Genomic DNA, 25,354 nt, shown 5'->3' on the forward strand with positions numbered 1-25,354 from the left:
TCGGCGGCAACGCAACACAAACACGCCCCGTAATCTCTTGTTTATGACAGATAAGACTATATACACATCATAACACGTATACAGTATGATAAATAACGTTATCTGTCGCTCTATTGTTTGCTTTCTCGACGGCTTCCTTGAAAACAAATGCACATGGCCGGAAAGAGGGTTAGCAAAACAGTGGAAAAGAGACCGGACTTGCATAGTTCCCCTTTAAGATCTTAGCGCTTGTTGATTTGGTGTCTCCAAGCCAGGAGTTTTGTCCATAATGGATGATTCTTCACCTCATAGTTCATGCTCTGCCAACAAGTCAGTGCTGGAGCAGGAAGTAGTGAATCCTGTTGCAAAACAAAAAGGATGTGGAAGTCGGGATTCTGGATGCACAGGCAGCAATAGAGTAACCACCAACCACTTAACCTTAACCAGGAATGAAAGGCACGTAACCCTAACTGTAGTCTGATTTCCCACAGCCAAGACCTTCTAGTGTGGTTCATATCACACAAACATGCACTCTGGGAGAGCAGGTTGTCCCTCCATTCACCCTGCACCAAAACAACAGGTTGGACATGGTAGCAAATCATTTTCTATGAATCCCATGTGCAAGGGTACCCAAATTATTTAGGCTGGAAGTAATAACTGCTGCTTATTGACAATTTAGCAGAAATAACGATATCCAATCTTATAATTTGTATCCTTATATAAAAGATGAATATTAACCTAAATAACAACTGGGACCAAATATCTCTCAGATTTAAATTAAGACGTTGTATTGTGTGCTGATGCTGCTAATTAGTCTGTATCGTGTAATTGCTGTGCCTATGTCCAGCTCTGTCCGCGTGTCTTTGTCTTTGTCAGCTGTCTGTTTGGCATTATTAAAGCTTGAGTGAGCAATGATCCAATTAGTCAAATCCAGACCCAGAACAAAGGTCGGCCAGTCACTCTGCACTTTGTTGGGCTTACGTAAAGTCGTCTCCTTTGTGCTTTGAGTCGTCGGACAGCGCGGCAGCTGGTTGGTTGCTTTGATTGGATCAACCGGATACTTGAATGGATGTTTTCATCACGAGCACCAGCAGTGATTCACTTCCGTCACAGCACCAGGCACTTGAATGGATTGAGGGAATAAATATGTATGATGCTGAAGTGTCCCACTCATAATTAGTATGTGCATGCATATGCTGTGTACACTAGGGATGCATTTCTCTCTTCTTTTTTTTTCATTTTACCAGCATGTGTTTGCATTAAATCTGTTGATTTCTGACTCTTAAGAATATTTTTCAGGTTGTTTTATTTTAAACATTTGCATATGGAGACGTTTATATTTCACAATAAATGTCTCTCCAGGTTAAGTCCCTCCTCTGTCATGCAGACAACGGGAGTATAATCCACACGTATACACACATGCTTCCATAAACCATTGAAACTGGAGCACGAGGCAAACCTAAACACACACAGGGAGAGAGTCCAGAGACGGTATTAGGCTATGAGTGTGAGGAAGCGTCCAAACAAGCCATCATGCGCTGTCAAAATATCTGGTCTTATCTTATCTTAATGCCTGATTCCTGCAGTTCGCAGCTCGTCACAACAAGTGGAAAGAGTTTGGGGGAGTGGGAGGGGTCACAGGGTCAGCACAGGATTAATGGGACAGCATAAATATATTTTTTCTAATGTGTAAATCTACAAAACTTTTTTTTTTACCATGATCCTAGTTGGGAATGCCTTTAGCTTGCAAAATAATGCATGTCTCGCAGCCTTTGGGCTTTATCCAGTGATCCATCAAGAAAATTGGTCTGCAGAGAGAGAATCAGAAAAACTTTTTGTGTCAGAGTTCATAAACTTGAGGTTGCATTTCATCTCTTTAGGAGGATGTGAGCTAAAATACTGGCCAAGAACCAGCATCTCAAATGAAAGATTTGATGTTTTCCAGGTACGGCTGCATTTAAAGAAAAAGATAATCTTACTCTGTCTCTCTGACCATCTGTGAACGACCACGGCACCACCGCTGGCCAATCAGAGCCCCTTATTGCTGTCCTGTGGATTAAAGATTATTTTGTTTTTTGGTGGCAGAGTCGTTATAATTCTTATACCTCTATGCATCACAGTATGTGATTGTTTTAGTTGAAGTATTTCCTAAAATATGGCACCTTCACCATTAACTGATGGAGACAGCATGCACATCCCAAAAACTTACAAAAAAACGGTACAAAAGATTTAAAAAAAGTCCACACACCAGAAGTGCTCCTATGGGTGCATTTTAATGATATATCACCACATATTTTGGGCGTATTACGGAGGTGTGTCTCCATTTTTGTTTGATGTCTGATGAAGGGCGGGTTGCCCGAAACGTTGCACACACACGTGGTGATATATCATTAAAATGCACCCGTACGTAGGAGCACCTCTGGTGTGTGGACTTTATTTTTGATCTTTCGCCGTTAACCGAAACATGTTCAAAATAGCAATATGGCCACGTACATTATCATAAATGTGCCACAACTTAAACCATAAATTCTTCTTTTTTGAAAAAAAGAAACAAAATTAAAGGGACAACGAGGAGTTTGTATTTGGTTATAAGAGTCTCATATTAATGTGGACGAATTGTTAATGGGTCCATGTTCAATAAATATATCGTTTTGTCTTTATTGTTTTGTTATTATTATTTAGTGGTCGGCTCACCCCGCATTTCCTACTTTCGGTTTCGCAGACGCTGCCCGGCGGGTCATGGGAATAACGCAGCCAAATTGCCGTTTATGGTGGAACTACGACGGTATCTGATCGTCTTCGATCAACACAGCAATACTGTATTGATATACGGACGCCGGCAAGCATCGATTGTAACAGACTAAGAAGTTTATCTTATTAGAAAAGATAGATGTCAACAAAGATTTCATTTGAAGACATCATTTGCAGTTGAAAAAAGCTAACAATTTGCAATATTTTTAACATTGCAATAACATTATATCGAAGCACAAGTATTGTGATAATATTGTATTGGCGTCCATCTGGTGATTCCCACCCCTATTATTTATCCAGTGCCACAGATCAGTATTTAATCAGATAATATATCTGTGTATGTACTTAACCTGTGCCATGACAACACTTGGACTAAACCTGCCTGGTTGAACAATGGATATTGTCCTCACTCCTCACACCGATCAGATAAGTCTGTCACTGTCATGTCTGCTTTGCATCCATATGAGTTGAGAAGAGAAACTGCAGTGAAAAACATCCAGACAGAGTGGAGTTCAGTCTGGCCGTGACGGTGAGGATGAGTTTAGTGAACAAACACTGCATCCAGACCTGCTGAGATCATGATTGAAGGATCAAAGTCTCACGGCAACGAGACGGTAACTGAAGCCTGATAATCCCTCACCTGCTCTGGGTTTCTTTCGACCACTGTTATGGTTTGTCATGTTGTTTATCCCATCCTTCTCTCTCTGGGCTTTCTTTGCCCCTCAGACGTGACTGAAGCCATTAAAACTGTCCCAGACTTGACAGGGGCCATAATCCTTTCACCAGAAACACTATCTCGTGTCCTCAGCTTCAAGAAGAGGTGGAAAGATTTCCTCGGTGTCTGGCCTCCTTGTGTTTTGGTTTCCAACCCCAAAAACCTCTGTAACTACTGATGGTGTCAGAGATGAGGATTTGGCACCGACCATAGAAACAGACATGATACATGCTCAGTGCCCTTGATGGTCTTTGTCAATCACATAGTGAAGTCAGTGGACTCGGAGACAGATGGGTTTCAAACATGGGTTTCTCCAATATTTTAACATGGATGGGCAATGATTTTCGAATATTCAAATAGTCGTTCCATTAAAAAAAGTTGAATATTTTAAGACTTATTGTCTTGTCTGAAAAAATTTAAATGTTCCCTTTTTACTGTCACCGAAGAAGGAGAAACATGGAAACATGGTTTTAACATTGGAAGAATAGTCGATTAGTTCCCGGTGATGATCAAATAGTGCTTTTGCCTGAAATGTCCATCCCCATAACATCTCAACTCTAACCTCAACTCTTCCTGCAACAGAAGTGTGTTTTTTTTCAGGCTGAACAATGGCTGAAAAACCTCCCCAACACCTTTTCATTGGGTGTTGCTTTCAACAATTTTCTGTAACTTTTACACTTCGTGTGGCAAGTCAACAGGTTTGTGGAGGTGATGAATTTAACAAGTTTTCAACTTCTCACTACAGCTTTTTTTTTTTCTTTTTTCTCCACATTCTTTAAACAACTATTTCTGGCCACAGAAGATCCAAAAGTTTTAGGCTAAACTCCTGCTTTAATCCTAACGCCACCTTTTGCTCTTCTCACGTGATCGTTTCTGCTTCAAACCACATCTAGATTTTTTTACTTTTCTCCCTGTTGTCGACTCTACTCCAGAGTGTGTAGACTCAGACTGGTTCGTCCATGTGGAAGATGGTGAACCCCTAAATACCCCCAATGTTTCATAGATATGTAGTAGTTTGTGTCAGAATACTGTATGAATATGATTACAAATTACTTTATTAATCTCCAAAGGGAAATTCATTTATCTGTCAGCTCATCACCATTTGCAGAAGAATCAAAAAAGCCTGATGGCTAAAGGCACAAAGGATCGTTACAAAACTCATTTTGTTTCTCACAAACACAGGGATAAAAAGTACAGAAACACAAATACGCTTGTTTAATGAGGTCACTCTTTGACAGTTTCCAGCCTCCTACGCTAATCTTAGCAATCACAATCAAATCGCTAACCCCAAAACCTAATTCCAACCTGATCCTTAAAACCAAATCTTAACCCTCTTCCTCCTAACAAACTAAACAAACTAAAGATCCACCACGATGACTTCACTTCCAAACTCACACACACACATTTATGCATCTGTAGTAGTACGTAGTTGTTGTGAGGAGCAAACAGTTGATACGTCCTGTACGCCAAATACAGACACCCTCTCCCCATTCAAATGTGCAAATGTGTGTGTGTGTGTGTGTGTGTGTGTGTGTGTGTGTGTGTGTGTGTGTGATTGCCCCTCCACACAAGGCTACAGGGTTCAACACAAAGGCCTATCCTCACATCAGCACAGAGCATTTGAATAGCAAAGGCTACTGGGGCAGCAGTGGGTGGAGGTGAACAACCCCAGTCTAGTACAGTATCTGTGTGCGGGGAGGAGCACTGGGTGACACCGACACACACTAACACACACACACACACACACACACACACACACTAACACACACACTAACACACACACACACACTGAGCAAGAGCAGTGTTTATTTTATCACTAATCTCTGTTTGTCTGGCTCGTTGGCTGATCTTCGTTTCCGGATTCTCTGTCTTTTCTCTTGTTTTTGTTATTTTTTTTTTCCATTCCAGTTTGGCATCTTTGAAGCGATGAGGATAACCCCCCACCCCCACCCTCCGTCCACCCCCTCACCCAACCATGCATCCCCTTCCTCCCTCTCTCCCTTTCTCTGGCTTTGACTGTTTAGACTCCAGGAAGCAGCTACAGTTGGTCTGTCCCTCTCCCCCTGTTGTTGATCCGTAAACACTGGGGCGGTGGAGATGGGGGGGGGGGGGGTCTGGGTGTGGGGGTTGGGGGGGTAAAATCAACCAGATTTCTGGGTAACAAACACTTAAAAGCAGGAAAATGTCCCTTCAAACTGTTTACTCCCACCCTCCCCCCCCTCACTGATGAACATATTGATCATTTCCCCCCTCAGTCTGTGACAGTTTGGAGGATGCTGTCAGCCTTCCTTAGTAACCCCCCCCCCCCCCCTCTTCCCCTTCATCCATTTCCCCCTCACCTCCTCCTCCTCCTCCTCATGTGGGCCGCAGCCCCTCCCCCTGTTTGCTCCCTTCCACCTGACTGGCCAATGGGACCAGACGGGCTTGTCCGGGCGTAGAATGACTGGGGAGTGGGAGGGGGTGGGTCAGTGGGTGGGTGGGTGGGTGGGTGGGGGATGACCGCCTGGACAGGACCAAACACCCTGCCAGCCGACCAGACAGACAGGAGCAGAGAGACTGAGCGAACACAAGTCTCCATTCTCGCCTGTTAGTGGACGATTAGTTTCCAGTCTGAATACTGTACAGTTCAGTACAACTCCTCCGCCTGTTGCTTCCTCTTGATGCATCTGCAGAGCTGCAGGTGTGAAGGAAAGGCTTCCTGACCCGGAGACCTGAGAGGAACAGAAGAAGAGGAAGAAGAAGAAGAAGGAGGAGGAGGAGGAGGAGGAGAGACACAGCAACTGAGGAATACAGTAAAATAAAAAGGAAGGAAGCAAAGAAGGTGAATCAGGAGTGTTGGATTGGACTGATGTCAACTGAGCCAGCTGAGGCTGTCGGCACAGACATCTGACCCACACACGGACACATCCAGACACAGTCCTGCACAATGCCAGCAGGAGGACGGAGGTTTTCAGACATGGAGATGTTGGTAGGGATGGAGGACGAGCAAGTGGACACTGCTAGGAGCAGAGCTGGAAGCTGTGTGGAGTTTTACACCGTCAAAGTAAGTTTTCTATTGTTTTTTTTTTTGCTCGTTTTTTGTTTTCATAGAGAGCTGTGGGGAAGTCGATCATTGACATTTCTGCTTCTGGTGGGTCACACTTGTGGATGAACTGTACTGTGGAATCAGAGAAACGTATACAAGACTGCAAAGTATATATTTATTTTGTGTGGACGGTCGGGGGAATATGAGGGAATTTCACAGATCATTTCACAGCAACTCACCAGAATGTGCTTCTCCACTTGTTGCATGTCTGAGTGGAAAAATAACCAAACCAGGAATGAAACACTACCTGGTTCTGACTCACAGAAATGAATGAATTTAGTTGTAGTAAAGTAGTGGAGGCCCATTGTTGGAATATATAAAAAAAACACTAAACTTCTGATATAGGTACAGTAAATACCATAATATGACAAATATACACAATTGATCTGCTAACAAATCATGTGATGTATGTTTAACATTAGATATGACTCTCACACAAAACTTGACTATTTTTATCAGTTGAGTTTACATTTACATTTTGATTGGGATAAGTATCTCAACTTAATTTTGTGAAAGAATGTGAATAATAACATTATATTATCATTATATTATACCACAGACACTGTTGAGTTATTACCTGGGCCCTAATTATATTCACCAGGCAACCAAGCAAAGTCCATTTATCTCATGTTTTAGGTTTAAGCTCGACAAAGGGAATAAAAATATACACTCCATAATTTGACCACAGGTTGAAAAACAGTTCAAACTGTGTGCTTAAGCTTTGTTTCATAACCTTCGACTTTGTATGTTTTCCTGCTGATACAGATCTCCACAATTCAGCAAAGTACACATAATGTCTGCGATATTTAGAAGGATAAGTTGAACTGTTATTACAACCACTTCTCTGTGCCTCGGTTAAAGCCAGCAGACCAACAGAGATTTGTATGTGATTGGAAAGAGCTGAGCTGTTGGAGGAGGGTCTGGCTCATGCAGCCAGGTGCTCAAACTGCTGCAGCCGTGGACACGACTCAACCTGGAGGGTTTTCTTTTTTTTCCCTGGGCTCTGCTCCGGGTTAATGACCTCAGAGTTTTGCAACACTTTTTGGCAGAGAGGAAGTTGCTGTTATGTTTTGAGTGACATATTTTTCATGCTGCATGATTTCGATGAACTCTTTGTTTTTTTTTTAGATCGAATGCGTTTTCAGTGGAAAGCTTTTGTACACCGTCTGTAGTCAGAGAGGTGCGTCGGAGGAGGAGAGCAACGTAAACTGGTAAAGAAACTCACACACACTTTCTACTCACTTGGAACTTTTTTTATTATTTAGTTTCGGTCGTCCGCCACCGAAATGTTGGCTGAATAATAAAAAAAAAGTTCCAAGTGAGAAGAAAGTGTGCAGGACTTTCTTTACCACATCGAATATATATCAAAGTTGATTTCAAAGCGAAGGCCTTCGTACACGAAGAACATGACAACAAACATGATCTTCTGTTTTATGTTGACACACCATCCTGTGGTGATTAGAAAACACACTGATGGGTTGAGATTGATAAGGAACAGAGTTTTTTCTGTGTGCCAAGAATGTTGTTCGTTGTGTTTGGTGATTTTGTCCTCAGGGGCCTTTGCCTTGAAATACACAGAGTACACTGAAGACGCTGCTTTGGAAACAAATAGAGGAGTGTGTCTTTACAGTATGTTCCCTGTGGCAGATCCAACAGCAGAGTGACAACAACTTATAGGAAACCTGAATCTAAACATGGAAGGAGACATTATCCTTTAATTAACATTTACCTCATACCGATGAAATGAAAAGTAAAAATAGTTGTCGGTTGTCAGGTTAATTAAAAACACTGATGTTGACACACTGAACAACAATCGTCTGATAAACAGTCAACAGTGGACTATTAAAGCAAAGTGTTACCTGATGTAGTTTTGGCGAGATGCTGCTGACTGGAGCTCAGCTGTTGTTAAGAAATCACGTTAACTGACACTTTGAGTGTTCAGAGAGCAGCGAGGCAGCCGTCCAATGTTATTGCATTCGTTAATGTGAATTACTTTAGAAAGACACGCTGGATAATCAACACATTTCAAAGTTGTTTATAACTGTGTTTTATCCCTGATGAATCATAAACATGAAATACCTCCAGAGTCATTTTATGAATGATTGGGATATTTATCCATTCGCACAAACCATGTGATCATTTGACTGGATGAGGCTCTGTGACGACCTTCTCCATATTGGATGGACAGCAGGTCAGTTTATATACCAGGTAATTGGTATGTGATCTTCTCTTAATCTTATAGGCTGTTAATGTAATGAGTCATGTGCTGCAGTTCCTCAGCAGGGTCATGAAAATGATTGCCTGTCTCTTTTTCTCCGCCTCCTGCTATGTCTCTCTTTTTTTCCCTCTCTCTCTCTCTCTCTGTTTTCTGTCTATCTTCTGTCAAATTATTTGCACCCACATGATACAATTTGGGTTTATGGGATTAGAGAGGTGTAAATGTGAGTCAGTGTGTACAGTAGGAAGTCAGGTGGCTTCACGTGAGGTGGTCCGCAGACTGTACGGACTCAGAGGAATGCTGTTTTTGCACGAAGTGAGACTCTGCTGGCTCTTTTATTAAAAAACCTAGAGGTGGGGCTGCTGTTGTACGACAGTACACCCCCCTGAAGCTGGTAGCATCAGTATAATTAACCAGACTGTAAACATAGATGATTTTGGTCTTGAAATCTGATAATTGTGATTGGAAATATATGGATTGTATAGACTGTTCAGCATATCTATAGATTAATGCCGTTAATCAGCAGGCAAAACATATCACTTAACCATTTATGAGCTGGAAAATACCAGACGGATTAGAGAGAGAGTACAATATTAGGTTACAGACTAATTTTGATCTGGCACTTGATGAAACTCACAGTGAACAAACAGTCTGCATCTTGTCATTTGCATGTTATTATAAGAAACGCACCCAGTTTCTTTTCAAATAAGACACACTTCAATAGCGCAAATGAATATAATCAATTGTTTCCAAGAAAGAAATACATAAAAATTTTAAATCCAAAACTATAGAGAATGCATTCAAAAGTGGTCATGTACATAATTAACTTACGTTGTTTGCCCCATGATAAAATACAAAACTGTTCAACTGAGAATACTGGCATTTCTTTCACCTTGTACTCAGCTATGACTTCATCTGTTTCCTAGCTGTGCATGCTGCTGCTTTTTTCCTTCATATGCTATATATATACACTATATACGATGAGGAGCAAACATGTGCAGCCACATACGGTCCTTTCAAGACAGGATTTTCAAAATATTCATCTCAAAACATCAACATATGAGCAGATAGAGAAGGAAAGCCCATGCATGAAAAAGGTTGTGTGACTCAGAGGTCAGTGTATACGGGGGGAACGGCGGTCTGTTTGTGTTCAACACAGCCCCCGTGTCTGATACTATATCAGTTATACGGCCATTAACATGTGCGCACACTCTTGCACACACAAACATGCGCACACAGTGAGTTTGAAGTTCAGAAGCCATGAAGTTCAGCATATCATTAAAGTTATCTCCTGACTCTTCCAGGTATATCATTACTGCCCCCAAGTCATAACAAATCGGGCCATACTCCGTATGCACTGTATATGTATTTAGACATGTATGGTGCCTGTGTATATATTCAGCCCTGTGTGCGTCTGTGTGGGGGTCAACAATCATGCTGTATGAGGTATGCAATTGTTCTCACGTGACTGATTTAATGCATGTACAGTAAGTGTGTGAGAAAGTCCTGTGTTGACGTCGGCTCGGTACGTCCTTCTTTGGAGGAGGGGGTTATCTAGAGACTTGGCAAATTAAGAAACTTCAAGATCAAGTCATATTTTTGGAAGCTGATATCTTCATACTTGGTTCATATCTTTGACAGCCGTGTTTGTCCTGCTAATTGGGACAAGATTGATGACATTGGGAATGTTTTTCATCCAGAGGTTTTGTGTTTTTAAGTCTCGGGGAGGAACTTGTCTCTCGGAGATGCAGACATCAGACTTGACATTTTAGACTTGACTCAGTCTGCAGCCGTTAAAGAAAACACTTGAAACTTGACTTGTACTTGACTGCTGTAAGACTCAAACTACTGCAGACTTGAAGACTCCCCAAAGACTTGAGAGCAAAAACATAGCAAGTGTCAAGTTTTGACAACTTGCATACTGTGAATAATTTGGACTACATGTACAAAGGGTTCAGTCCTATACAGCCACACCATTAACACTGCTTTGAAAAACACAGTAGACTTGTTTTCAAACTTGGATTTCTCTTCATTTACTTCACACCTGCTTTGGCAAAACTGAAGACTTGAGTCGGACTTGACTTTGTGCAATTAAGACATCCCATAAACCAGATAAAGACTTGAGACTTGACTTGACTTGGCTTGGCGTGGGTCCTGAGTTAGTCCTACCTTTAAGGACACCAGACTTGGACTTGCCATTTAGGACTCGAGACTTGTGTTGACAGGACTTGGGACATGGACAGGTTAAAGATTTCTGGACTTCTCACAGTTTACTTCAAACCTGTTTTGGCAGGACGAAAGACTTGAAAGACGTTGAAGTTTAAAACCTAAGACTCAACTAAAATTGACCATGGAAGAGTTGATACTTGGACCAACTACATTTATTTTGAGATGTGACATGGCATTGAAGGACTTGTTTTGTGGGGACTTTAGACTTGAAGCTTGGACTTGTTTTAGTGAAAGATGAGACTTAATCCTCCAAAAACTGGCAGCACTGGTATTTATTCTTTGTAGCTTGTTTCTCCACTGTGATCAAAGAGGACTTGTCTTATTGATACCATTCTGGATCAATTTCAGATCCAAGGCCCCGTCTTTTTCCTGATCAACTGCTCTGTGGTATTTATTCTAGCTTCACCCTCATGGGTGGCCATTGTGGTTTTCTGAGGCCTTCTTCTCATAGCTTTGCTTCCCCAAAGACAGCAAGAGCAAGGGGATTCAACGTCAGGCTGCATTATGTCTCCCCGGCTTCAGACGGTGGTCGTGACACGGGAGGTTGTGAAGTCTGAGACATCAGGGTGGCGGCAGGAGGTATTAGGCCAGCTGTAAGAGGGGGGGATTAGGGCCAACTGACCCTGCGTTCCCAGGTTAGAGAGCAGGAGGAGGAGGGGAGGAGGTGAAGGTAAATGGGGAAGGACAGGATGCAAGGAGAAAAGGGGATAAAGTTTTTTGACGAGATGGCATCTGGCAGGCCCCGGGCCGCCTCGCCGATAACTTTTTCAGCTACAGTGAGAGAAGTAGCTCCCTCTGCTGCCGCGCCGTTTAATACACTGACTGAGGAGAGCCTGACCAAAACGGACAGACGCCACCTCACCTTCACACCACAAGATCAAGAAGAACTGCTTCTTCTGTTGCGTGGCTTTAAAACAACAATATGCAGCAAACAAGAGTTTATGAAAATTACCGAAGTTCTAGGTAGACAGAGATCGAGCTCGAGCTCAGTCGTTACAAACTAAAATAACAACCATGTGAGTGAGTGAGTGAGTGTGTCTAGTGTCTATTAATCTAAAAATCTATTTCAACTCCAATGCAGTTAATGATGTATGCTTATAATGCTTTCTGTGTGGGGATGGTTGGGGTCAGAGGCTTTGACTTGGTAAAATCCTAGAAAGCAAGTGATTACAAATTTTGGTGTTTGGGGGGACTGATGATTGATGGGCAAAATGTAGAAGCAATGAACTTAATAAAACGTATTTTTATCAAAACACAATGAAGTTCATGCAAATGAGAGACCTACATGTCGGGTTCATGCATGATTGAATGATTTGCATGACTAGTTCAACAAGAGGCACCAATTTTACCACAAAATAACAGATGATTTTGAGTGGAGACAGCGACAACTCACCCTGAAACTGAAAACCTCTCTGTCCAGAGCCTGTGGTATGTCCCATGTGCCGTAAACCCTCCACTTCTTCAAACAATCATAAAAATTTCATAGATGCGATGGATGAGTTAATGGGTGGGGAGTGCATACATGTGGGCAAACAGCTTCAGTCGTTGTGTTTCTATGGTAACCCAACCAAACATGTCGTCCTGTCGTTTCCTATCAGCAGCTGAGAGAAAAGCCTGGGAGCTGTGCAGCGGACGAGTTCATCCAAACTGTTTTCAGAGCATTACAGATAGATTGGGTCTTTTACTTTGTTGCTGTAGCCTTTAGTGTGTGTGTGTCTCAGTGTGTGCGTGTGTGTGTGTGTGTGTGTGTGTGTGGAAAAGTGGCGCGCACTCCTAAGCCATCCGTGAAGTAATTTGGTCATTAGGTTGGATTATTGTTTTGGGTTTCTGAGGGTGACCTAGTGTAAAAACATGCACGGCTCTATTTTCATCCATGCTGTTTGAAGTCCACACACAACTAGAGGATGAAAATAGTCTATGAAACCTGATAGCATTAGTGGTTACAATGGAGGAGAGTTTAAAAAAAGAAAAAAGGAAGAAAAAAAAGACACACAAACAAGAGTATCTGTGAATTTTCGACCATGGGAAGCAGGAAATCGTCTGCAAGATACACAGATGGAAACGATGCACTGGGGCAAACGGTGAGGGGGAGGGAGACGTGGATGGGTGACAAAAACAGAAAACAAAAGAGAGAAAGACCTGACACAGCGGAGAGAGTGATTCATCATCACTGAGTCTTTACATGATCTGGCGGAGAAAGTCTGAGGGGATGGATCACAGGAGAAGAAAAATGCAGGGAATAGAAGAAAATAAACAGGGATCGGTGATATATTTTGCGGTGCGCGGGGAAAATGTGGTGGGATGCAGCAGGGAAAATGTTTTCAAGGGGTTGAGGTCGGATCCAGTCAAACAATATACAACAGCAGCGAAGGCTTGGAAACTCCTGAGCATTTCCCTGTGGCCACATGAAAATACAGACTTTGACGTGCCGGCCGGATAAACATTACAAATTGGACAGATTGGTAACGTTTACAAAACAAATCAGCTGCACAGATCTTTTTTTTTTTGCCATAATGGCAAGATGTGAAAGTAGAGCACCTGCAGCTGGAAAAAATCTTCAAGACCTGATTTTGAAAGCTGTTTTTTTCTCTCTCCTCCTTTTAAATCAATACTAGCGTTGTAATTACTACCTGGCTCGAGTGCTGAGAGCTCTGGCTTTCAGATCTCACTCCTGAGCCCAAAAGGCAAAATGATAAGTGTGGTATTCTCCCAGTGTTTAGAAAGGTGATAGATTGCCTCTCTAAAGTAGATGTTTTTGTTGGAGTGCTGCTCTAATTAGCCCCCTGTCCCTTTTGTTGTTGTTGTCTTTCACTTCTAAAATGTCAGCGGGTTTATTAAAGGACAAAACCCAACTGTTCATCGCAACATCACACTGTGGAGATGAACCAGGCTTGCTGCCTGATATCACTGCACCTCATATGCAGCTTCCTGTTTCTCATGCTGGTTTAAGATGAAAACCAAAGGTCTTAACCACCAATCTTTATTGTGCCCTCTGAACATCGTCTTATGTTTTGATCAGATAGATAAGTGTTCTCTCGCCTCGTCGAAATGTCACCATCCTGTGTTTGGTGGTTACAGCCTGCTGCTGCAGATAAATCTGGTGGTTAATTGTTCTGCTGACAGGAAGGCTTCGGAGAAGACTGATAAGACAAAGAGATGTGCTGCAACGCTGCTGCAGAAAGGACAGACATTAATATATATTTATTGTACAAGTGCATCTCAATTAATCAGAATATCTTGTAAAAGTTCATTTCTGGCTATTTCCAGCTGAATAGCCCCAAGTTACCAAGTACTGAGTGCACAGATGGACATACTTTTCAGAAGGTCAACATTTCCATATTGAAAATGCTTTTTTAATTGGTCTTTTGTAAGATTCAAATTGTTTGAGATACTCTAAATATTACAATTAAAATAAATTAAATAAATACAGACATGAATGTTTCATTCTGTTTGTAATGGATCTATATAATGTATTAGTTTTACTTTTTGAATTGAATTACTGACATAAACAAAACTTTTTTTTATGATATTCTAATTTATTTCAATGCACCTGTATGTAAGTTTGATTCCAGCCGACTCCTCTCTTTCCACATTAACATAGTTCAGCTTCCCAGTGCAGCCGGTGCCATGTGGCTGCAGGGTTTATCAGCTGTCGTCTTCCAGGGGGGAAATTTGAACCCTCTCCACATTTGAAATCAATTTCTGTATTAAACCTAATCAGCGTTGCCTCCTGAATCGACAAACCAGTCTCCAGCCCAGGCTGCTCTGGATGACCCATTTCTCTCTGTACTCATAAACTTTATATGGAGTTCCTTTCTATTTCATTCCTGTTAAAGCCAGCTTTTATGAGAGCGTGATTTTTTTTCTTTTTAATCGTGACTTGTTTTTTTAATCTTAGATGTTATCTTTTTTTTTTTACAGTTTTATAATTCATTTTAATTGTCATTAAAATGAAAGTATAACCTATGTATGCAGTTTAAAATGAACACCAGCTGCACATACAGAGGGAACACAGACGTGGGTATTTCCACATGTACTTATCATAATTTAAATCTCAAATACCAAAACCTATTCTGCTGTGCCTTTCTCATACTATATGCAATGCATGCATATTCTTTAAAATCTAGACCTTTGCAAGATAAAACAATGTGGACCAATTTGAATCATTGACATCATGTAAATTTTGTATTTCTCCTTCTTTATCCAACCCCTTTTTTTTAACAAGTTTATTTTGCAGAGCTGGTTTGTGGAGATCGTGCGAGATCAGACTGTGGTTATCCACATGTTGAACACAGCGAAAGATGGAGAGAAATTGTGAGAAAGAAAGAGAGAGAGAGAGAGAGACACCATGAAAACAAAGAACGACAAGCCGCTCTTTTCTTTTTTTTCAGAGCTATTTTTAGCCCAGGTCGTCTTAGTCAGCGGTACAACTTCTCCTCAACAGTAGCTGAAGGTCTGCTATGGCAACACGGGCTTTAATGACTTATGTGAATGCTTACATTTACTGTGTGTGTGTGTGTGTGTGTGTGTGTGTGTCCTTTTGCCCCTTTATGGGCCGCTGCCAAGAAATTAACACAACTGTCCATTAGTCTCCTCTGATTGACCCTCTTCAAAGAACTTTCTCTCTCCTTCTTTCTCACACACACACACACATGCACTCTTGTTGCACAAAACACAACCTTACATATAAAAAAAATGAAAGAAGTTTACTGTAAGACGTTGCTGTTAAAGCAACCAGTTCAGTTCAGTTTATTCGATTAGCATTTAATCCAGCCTATTTTTTAGGCCTTTTCTCGAAAATTGCATATCCATAATAAAATGAGTATATCTCTGCAACCACAAGGTCTATTTGAATACTTTTGGTGTCATAGTAAAGGGAAAAAAATGAGGAATTGCTGAAATGTGTAAATTTCAGTATATCTGTTACGGGGAAGAGTATAATGTAGATGTCACACAGAAAAAAATTTATTAATATTTATATTTCGCCTTAAAATAAAAATCATATTTTTGATGAGTGCCCTTTAGAATACTGCTGATGAACCTCAAACTCTCTAATAAAATCATTTGTACATCATTGTGCAAATTGTCTCTGCAGGGTTGATTCTGATTAATGAAGCAGGACAAATTGTGAGATTTTACTACAAATATCCAGGCGAACTTTCCAAAATGTCCATTTTTTGCACAGCTTGGATCCACCTGGCTCTATAAAACTATTGTATAATCTTTATTTTCACACAATGTGGTTAATCTTTGAAAAAATTCTACTGGAACGCAACCCTGATTGGAAAATAACTTAAAATAGTGGTTTCAGTGTCTCTGCGTTCTGCTGCTCTCTCATGGCGAATTTCCTCTTGCCACGGTTCGGCTCGGTTCGGGCCGCGGCACGGCACGGCTCTGGCTCGGTTTTGGTTGTGTTTCCTTTTACAACTGAGTATCACTAGTGCGCCGTGACGTCATTTTACATCGGGCCGAGAATACGCTCTTAACTATGTAAATTTATATCCTTAGCAAAATTTGAAACATTGTCAGGCGAGAAAGTAGTCGTTTAGATACACCACCGTGTTGGAAAATCTGATAAATACCTGTGTTACAATTGTGTTTCAACGAAGTCGGCGTTATTAGCTTAGCCGTTGGAGCATCGCACTTCCAGGTTATTTTCACAAAATTATTTTCCCGTTGCCTTATTTATCTAAGGAATAGCCATTACGATTAGATATTGTGCTTTTACTTTGGAAAACAGGAAGTGAACCTACCCTCGCTTTAGCTAGCTTTAAAACCCACAGTTTTGACTGCTCTCGTCCCGTTAACGGCATTTAAACCATTCAATATGCTACGGTGTGGTATACAGATCTGTGATCGGGCCATGGTTCATTGTATATCATTTTTTTATTATGTATATTGTGGTGGTTGTTTTCTGTGCGTACGACCCCAAGGCAGTGCTGCCTCTTCTGTCTAACCCTCTAACAAAACTTCTCTACAGCACATTGTTAGATTTTTATCAATGAGTCATCATTTAGAGTTTTACCAGACGGTGGTTAAAAACCACTATAAGCCTCGGGGAAGGTTATTAGCTGGCTGTTCTACTCGGGGTGAACGGGTGGTAGTTGGCTGGACGCGTGATGTTCAGGGAGCCGGGATGCTGCCTCTGGGTTGTAGCGGGTCGCTCTGAACTCGGTATCCTGGAGGCTTCTCTTATAGAAATACATGGGGCAATACTTCGTATCGCCGGCTTATGTGGGGTTGATGGGGGGGGGGGAGAGTGGGGGGTGGTGGGGGTATGGTGGTGGGTGGGGGGTGAGGGAAGGTGGTTGGTGTGGGTGTGGGGAGGGGTGGGGTGGTTGTGGGGGTGTTGGGGGGGGCCGGGGGGTTGGTGGAGAGGCAGTGGGGGGGTTGTTGGAGTGTGGGGGTGGGGATGTGGGTGTGAGGTGTGTGTGGGTGGGGAGTGTGGGTGGGGTTGGGGGGTTGGTGGTGGGTGGGGGGGTGGGGTTAGGGTTTGGTTAGGGGGGTGGTGGTGGGTGTGGAGGGGGTGGGGTGTGGTGGTGGTGGGGTGTAGTGTTGGTTGGGTTGGGTTGGGTGGGTTTGGGGGGGGTGGGTAATGGGGGTGGGTGTGGTAGGGGGTTGTGGGGGTATTGTTTGTTGTCTTGAAGTTGTGGTGTGGGGGTGGGGTGTGGTCGGTGTAGGGGTTTGGGTTTTGTTTGGATTGGTGGGATTGTTGTGTGGGGTGTTTGGTGCGTGTTGGGGGGTGTGATGTTGGATGTTTGGTGTGAGTGTTGTGTGGCGAGGGGGATGCGGGGAGATTATGGTGTTGAATTGTTGGGAGAGGTGGGGTGGTTTGGGGTTTGTGGGGTGTGTGTGTTGGGGGGGGTTACGGGTAGTGTATCTGAGGGGGGATGTGGTTTGGTTGGGTGCTGGGTGGGGGGGGGTGTTGGAGTGTTTTGTGGGTGGTATGGGGTGGTGGGTGGTTTGAGAGGTAGGGTGGGGGGGTTGGGGTGGCGGTAGGTTGTTTGGGAGTGGTGGGGGGGTGAGGTGTTACGGGGTGGTTTGAGGGGAGGTGGGAGGATGGTTTATGTCTTTTTTTTTTGTAATTTTCTTTATTTTTTAATTATACTATTTTTTTGTTTTTTTTTTTATTCATTTATTTTGTATATTGTTTTTTCTTTTATTATTTCTTTTTTTTTTTATTATTTCTTATGATTTATAAACTAACCGCACTGGGGATCTAACAGGTACATTTCTCGCATTGAAAAAATTATTAAAACTTAATAAAGTCACGTATTAAAAGAGCCAGTCTTAATATTAGAAATTTTGGGTAATATACAGGCTCAGCAGGAACATTTCTGTTGTCGGTGTCGCTTCCAGTTGTCGACACTCTTCGGCCAATCAGTGGAAGGAAGTCGGCTGACGTCACGTTTTAGTAAGCTTCGGCTTCGCTTTGGAACCAGGGCTGAGTGGATACCCAAAAATGTAACCCGGTTGCAGGTACTGCGTGCTAGTGGAAAACCGCAAATAGAGCGCCGAGCCGTGCAGGTACCGTGATCCGAAATGTAGTGGTAATGCGCCTTAAGAGCAGCTTGTTTGGGTGGGTTTGGCTTTCTGCCTCTATCTCTGCAGCGCAGTGTCGATTCGAGTTATGAGGGGCGGTCATTTTAACAATAGATGAGAGAAGATTGTCGCTAGGACCCAGGTCGATGTTGATTGGCCGCACTCGGCAGCCATGTGACAGCCAGAACAGGTCAGGATCAGCAGATCCACGTGCAGGCCAGTGGGGTTGTATGCGCGGCACAGGCTTCCGTTGCTAGGCTTTCCGTGTAGGGTCCTTGCGCCGTCGGGTTTCGGCACCGGCTAGTTCTGATGTACACTACTAGGCAGAGTTCAACTGGAATATTGTGGATTTACCATATCACAACCTTTTCACGGCCTAAACAGCAATGTTAAGAGCAAAGGTCACGTCATGTTTTGGCCACGCAGTGGCTGTTTTTTTGCTGACTTTGCTGGTTGTTGTCTTCTCCCTCTGCTTGCTGCTGCTAGCTGCTGCTAGCTGCTGCTGTCTGGGGGACGCCCCGTTGTTCACGTTCTGATGAGAGGTCGCTGATGTGTTTTGCATTAATGATACAGTAGTATACGAGCCAGAAATGTGGCGACTGGGTCCACACAGAGGTGCTTTATGAAGTTTGATGTTTTTGTTTGTTTGAGTTGTGGTTTTTGGCTGTGTTTGGGTCATTTTTAAAACATGGTTTTTACACGTTGTAGCCAGCTTCTGCTGTTTAATTTGTGTATAACTTGACCATTTTTCTTTCATAATCAGTGCAGTGGGGGCTTTGTTATTGTTATGCATGTCTTCAAGTCACCCATATGGGGGACTCTGGATACAATGAGGACCGGAGCAAATCAAAAAGGTGTAGGCTGAAGGTCATGCTTATTATACCAACCCTTTGTACCAAAAAAAAAAGAAGAGAGAGAAAAAAAGAATGAGGGCAGAAAAGCAAAACAAAAACATCTTCAACAAGGCCATTTCTAATCTACAGTACATGGTCTAGTTACACCGTAGGTCTTCAGAACAAAACAGACATTCAGCTTTCATAACAGATGTATATATTCTTTTAGTATTTAAGTTTTAAACATATTTTTAAATGAGGAAATTTTAATTCATCACAGTTATTCCACAACGCTGCTTAATATTGGTTCTTGTTTTGGGTTTTTTGAAAACACCTGATCCCCTCAGCTCATAGCGACTCTCTCTGATGTCAAACAGCCTCTGAGAACTTTGACAAAGTAAATTATTGTGTACTTTATACATTATTTGTGCCATTTTAAATTTTGTTAAATCGTAAAATTCAAGGGTGTTTAAAGTGACAAAGAATACATTTGCTGGTTCTGTAAAACCGCTTCGTAAAGGGTATGAGAGGACCTCTGTCGTCATGGTTACACTAATGAACATTATGTGTTGTAGTCAAAAGAAACGGCGCTGATCGGCGATGATCGGTTTGAAAGGAGACATGAGAAGCCGTTGTCTGTGTTGAAGTTGTGTGGTCGAGTCGACCCGACCCACCGGTCCAACCCCGACCTCCTCCTCCTCCTCCCTGAGAGGACCTGACTTCCTCCGCTGCTCCTGTCATAATTACTATGGCAACTAGAGGGCTTCTACTTCACTTGAATGGCCACTCACTGAAAAGACTGGTGGTCTCACACCATCAACACTGAGATGTAACAATGAAGTTTAGTCTCAATTAATGACTGTAGTTTTAATTCATGCTAAAAAAAAAACAGCACAGACGTAAAAATGGAAATCAGTCTTTCTCAACAATAATTATCCAATTCCCTCTGTATGACCGACTGAAATAACACAATACTGACTGCAGCTTTTTCATCAACACTCGCTGCCTGGAAAAAATTCCTCTGGTGCAAAGGAAGTGATGCATTTTACATCTCAGGTTTTTTTTTCTTCTTTTTCTCAGACAAACAAAAGCTGAGGAACTGTGGATAGTTAGCACAGGCAGTGAGAGATACCATGGTTGAATGGAAAAAGAAAATGACACCACCCACCGAACTCAGTCTGCTAGACAATCTGTAGCCTATAGTAATCCAGCTCTTTAGCATGTAGCGTGTCCACAGCGTGTCCACAGCGGACAGGACGGAGACTCTGAGGTCTCTGAGAGTGTAGGGATGAAACCTCAAGTTATTGCAATTAAATTTATGCTACACATTTTTATATATACTGTATATATTACTCATGACCTCACATGGACCCTGAGTGCACATATCTAAACTGTGCATTATGTGACCAGTTCTCCATCCAGACTATCACATCTAAAAATGTACAAAAGCCTGAGTAATCACATAAATTGAGCATGTGCGAGCCGGTGTAAACAGGAAGTAGATATTCTACTCTGCGGTTGCTTAAGTGCACAAAATACTCTGAACAAGGGGAGGTGAAATACAGAATCAAATTCCTCGAAAGCTTCTCGCAAAGACAACAAGATCAGTAACTTTTGTAATTCATTATCGATGTTGCCTTCACCACCACTTGTCGTCGAGGCAGATAAGATGCAATCACTGGGGCAGCGGTGGGGCTTACGTCATGGTTTTTAAAGGGCAATATTTATAACTAAGACAGGACCAGCAGCATTTTCAAAGATCTCAATTTTTGGTGTGTGAAAACTTGGTTGGAAGGTCAGAGTGTCGCAAAAGAGATGAGTTTTAAAGGGGACATACAATGGAAATATCACTTATAGCATATATTTATTTGAGTGTTTGTGTTGTCTTCCAACCCCCAAAATGTGAGAAATGACAAAAAGAATCTGTGTTTTTCAGGCTCCCAAGGTTGAAATCCATGTGGTTTTTGCGAGCTGTTCCCTCAGTTGACATCCAATGATGTAATTAGTTTTCAGATTTGCATAATACCACCCCTACCTGTGAGTGAGCAGTGGTTCATTTGCATTTAAAGTGACAGACACTGAAGCCAGCCGTTCTGAACAGAGCTGTTTCGAGCGGATGAAAAGAGCTGTGATGTTTGATCCTTGGGGGATTTTGACCGAAGCATGTCACAGACATGTCTTTAAGACACCTGGGAACTATTTTAATTTGTGGAAAAGCGGCATAATATGTCTCCTTTAAAAATAAAAAAACACCGGTGTGGATGTAGAGTAAACCTGGGCAGGAGGGATCTCTCTGTCTGACAGGCCTTAGATGAGCAGAAATGTCTAGTTAGTAAATGACTCGATGTCTTTTTTTTCCTCTGCTGTTTTCTTTCGCTTTGATGCTTTTTCCAGCTCTGCAGCTCCCACAAGTCCAACAGATGAGAGAAGACGCAATGAGTCAAACTTTCTTTAAGGGAAAGTCAGGAAAACGTCACCATCTAAGCCAGTTACATACAAAACGCCTCCAGTCTGTTGTAAATAATACAGTTTCAGCCTGAGGAGGACGCTCGGGCAGCTCCAGCTGAACCCTCCGTACTCAGGTTCACTGTTTCCACTACTGACTTCCAGGTGACGCACATATACAGTATATATGTAGCCTATATCACTCAGTTTCTAAAAAACAGAGGTGTAAATTCTCGCATTTGTTATTCTTTAATATCTGTTCAATTACATGATAACATGTTGGGATAAAATTTGAGATCATTCAGCCATTTGAAACCAGGAACCACACTCTTTATTTAAGGTGGGGACGGAGCACAATGCCAACCACACAGAACAGTTTGATTTTCCACATTTATATGTTCAAGGTTTTACAGAAGCTCGTAGCTCAGTTTTAGCTCTGAGGTCACTGCTACAAAGTGAAGTGAAAACAAAGATTATTTTTTAAGTTACTCGTGTGGTTTTGTGTGTGAACACTCTGTCACTGTGAAGTGCCTGCAGATTACACACATTTTACACATCTTGCAGCCATGCACACACACAGACACACACGTGATATATAAGCTGTCATTTGAGAGATACTAGAGGAAACAACTGCAGTTAATCCCGTTTTAAAATCCTGACATCTGCCTTTTTTTCCAAAGTCGTACTGTTTCATTAAAGTAGCGTTCATATGGTTTTGGAGAACGTGGTTTGGTTTTCAAACGCCCTGTCATCTTTGGCTCCTGAACACACAGATGCACACACACATGCTAAAAATCCACAGTTTACCACAGTTATCATTCCTGGTTTTAAAAAAAATACTTCCAGGATCTAATTTCTGGACTTCAACCTTCGACTTCTAGTCAGAGCGAGAGTGAGAGCACATCCTGGAGGAGGAGGATGATGTATGATAGAGAAAAATCCAGCTCACATTCAAACATGCACCCAGATGTTGACACAGCAGGATGGTTGTGTTTCAGGGCGTCGGGCCAGAAGTCCTGTTATCTACAGTTGGGTCTTGGCTGCTGCACGTTTTCTCTGCCGTTTGTGTTTTGACAGGGCACATGACTGAATGTGCAGCGGAGAAAATATAAAACGAGTTACGGCGCTCACGGCTCCGCAGCCGCGTTTAAAAATAGCAACAGGCGTTCCCCTGGAAGCAGAGAGGGAGAGGGCTCAGCGTGTGTGTGTGTGTGTGTGTGTGTGTGTGTGTGTGTGTGTGTGTGTGACTGACACATTTTTGCGATTGCGAGTATGTCATTATTGGGTTTGTGTCAGTGTGTGTCGATGGTGTATCCACAGTTTTTTGTGTGTTTGTGCGTGTTCTTAAATGAGCGCGGGTTAATTGTGGTTAGAAAATGGAAAAAAAAAAAAAAAAAAAAGAGTTCAACATTGTAATTCTAGTCCAGATCCTGGTTTATTTCTGGCGCTCTGTAGTCAGGACTTGCCATCTAGTCTCATTAAGATACACACACACACACACACACACACACACACACACACACACACACACACACACAGGCATCCTTGCCTTTTAATAAAATCCAGACCATGCTTTCCCTGTTCATGCCCGGTTAGTGAAGCAGCAGTTTGACGAAATCCTGTCAAATTTCAACTTTACTGAGCTGCTCACTCGACCTCGGAGCAGCTTTTCTCCACCATCTCCTTCTACAGCCTCCATCAACACGGCCGTGCACCGTCAGTGCTGTAAATTGAATTTTAATATACAGTGTCATGCAAAAATTTGGGCACCCCTGGTCAAAATGCCTGTTAATGTGAACATTTAAGCAGCAAGTGGAAGATTAAATGATCTCCAAAAGGCATATAGTTAAACATGAAACACTCTTTTTCAATATTTCAAGCATTATCAGTGTATTGTTTTAGTTTTCTACAGTTTTAGAATGCAAAAGGGAAACAAAGCAGCAGCCTGCAAAGGAACGGGAAACCCAGGAGACTTGAGCTCTCAGATAACTTTGACCAAGGTATCAGACAAGATATTTACTATTTACACACTGTGATAGTTTCCAAAAGAGGGGCTACTAGCTACTAACTATGCAGGGTGGCTAAACCTTTGCAGTGGGCCCTTTTCCTTTTCTGTCAGTTTGAAAATGTAGCTAAAAGATAAAAATAAAATATATATACAGTGTTTAAAATGTAAAGGGAATGTGTCATCTGTAACTTTATACCTTTTGGAGATCATTTCATCTTCCACTTGCTGAAGTGTTCACACTAACAGACATTTTGCCCAAACTTTTGCTTGACAATATGTATAGAAATTTAAAAAGACTCTGAAAATGAAAATCTAAACCCTCCCACTGAAGTTTTTTCTCCCCCTGACAGTCTGTTACACATCATGTCAGCACTCGTGAGCTCTGCTTCACATTCACACTCAGTCCAGCGTCCTCCCTTTGGCCTCTCACCAGCTCTGACCTTTGACCTCTTCATTATTGGCTGCTTGTTATGTTCATCACTCTTCCCAGGAAGCTCGTTCTGCTGCTGCTGCTGCTGCTGCTGCTGCTGCTGCTGCTGCTGCTGCTGTAGCTGCTGCTGCTGCTGTAGCTGCTGCTGCTGCTGCTGCTGCTGTAGCTGTAGCTGCTGCTGCTGTAGCTGCTGCTGCTGCTGCTTCCATAGTCACACAGGAGGAGGAGGAAAACAAAACAGTAGTAAACAACAAAAAAATGTAGAATATCATCACTGCAAATTAAGATTTTTTTTCCCCATAGAGTTCAACATCCACTAACTAAGGATGGTCCTGACCTCAGCCTGAGTTCATGCTCTGACCTCCTGACCGACGGCTGATAAGAGACGGCTGGAAGTGATAGCAGCTCACACACACACACACACACAGCGCGGCCCGGCGGCAGACGCTGAGAGTCTGAGCGCTGACTGACTGACTGACTGACTGACTGACTGACTGACTGACTGACTGACGCACTCACACGACAAACACAAACATCACGCACAAATGCACAGTAAAGCTGGCAGATGGACTTTACAATCACAGAGACACACACACACACACACACACAGATACACACAGTGGTAAATGGTGGAGGCTGCTGACTGAAGTGTACATAAACACACTTATCCACTCCTCTAAACCATCCTGATTAGCTTTTCTTTCCCGGCTGCTTGTCTGACCCCTGCAGCAGAGAGAGAGAGAGAGTTAAGTGCTGTCATGAATCACTAACTGACTCTCTCTCTCTCTCTCTCTCTCAAGAAATCCCCGCCCCCTCCTCTCTGTTGAACAAATAAATGATCAGTTTGGCGGCCACACGTCATCGTGTTATCATGTCATTGTTGGGTAAACTGAGAGATGAGTCCTGCAACCGACTCGTGGCTTTTCCTCGTAATGTTTTGTTACACTCGGGACGTTTCCCTGCTGAACCGCTCGCCACTCAGAGCTTCGAGAGAAACGAAAGGACCAGGGATATACTGATTGTGAAATTTGGGGTCGATACCAATGTTTAAAATAACAATTTGGCCGATGGAGGATGTTGGTACTGATGTTATTTATTTCTCTTTTGTGTAAAGGAAAC

General features: G+C 42.5%; 1 protein-coding gene across 1 annotated transcript in view; it reads left to right on the forward strand.

Annotated features, from left to right (window-relative positions):
- Positions 1-6,321: 6,321 nt before the first annotated feature.
- The window catches only part of LOC146965367 (rho GTPase-activating protein 20-like), a 68,368-nt gene continuing 49,335 nt past the window's right edge, over positions 6,322-25,354 (forward strand). Inside the window, exon 1 of the mRNA XM_085764793.1 lies at positions 6,322-6,488. Within this exon, the coding sequence (XP_085620919.1) occupies positions 6,372-6,488 (117 nt within the window). The 5' untranslated portion in view covers positions 6,322-6,371. The remainder of the gene's footprint in view (positions 6,489-25,354) is intronic.

Source organism: Trachurus japonicus, chromosome 21 (assembly GCF_045865225.1).
Source record: "Trachurus japonicus isolate A0001 chromosome 21, Traja_1.0".
NCBI lineage: Eukaryota > Metazoa > Chordata > Actinopteri > Carangiformes > Carangidae > Trachurus > Trachurus japonicus.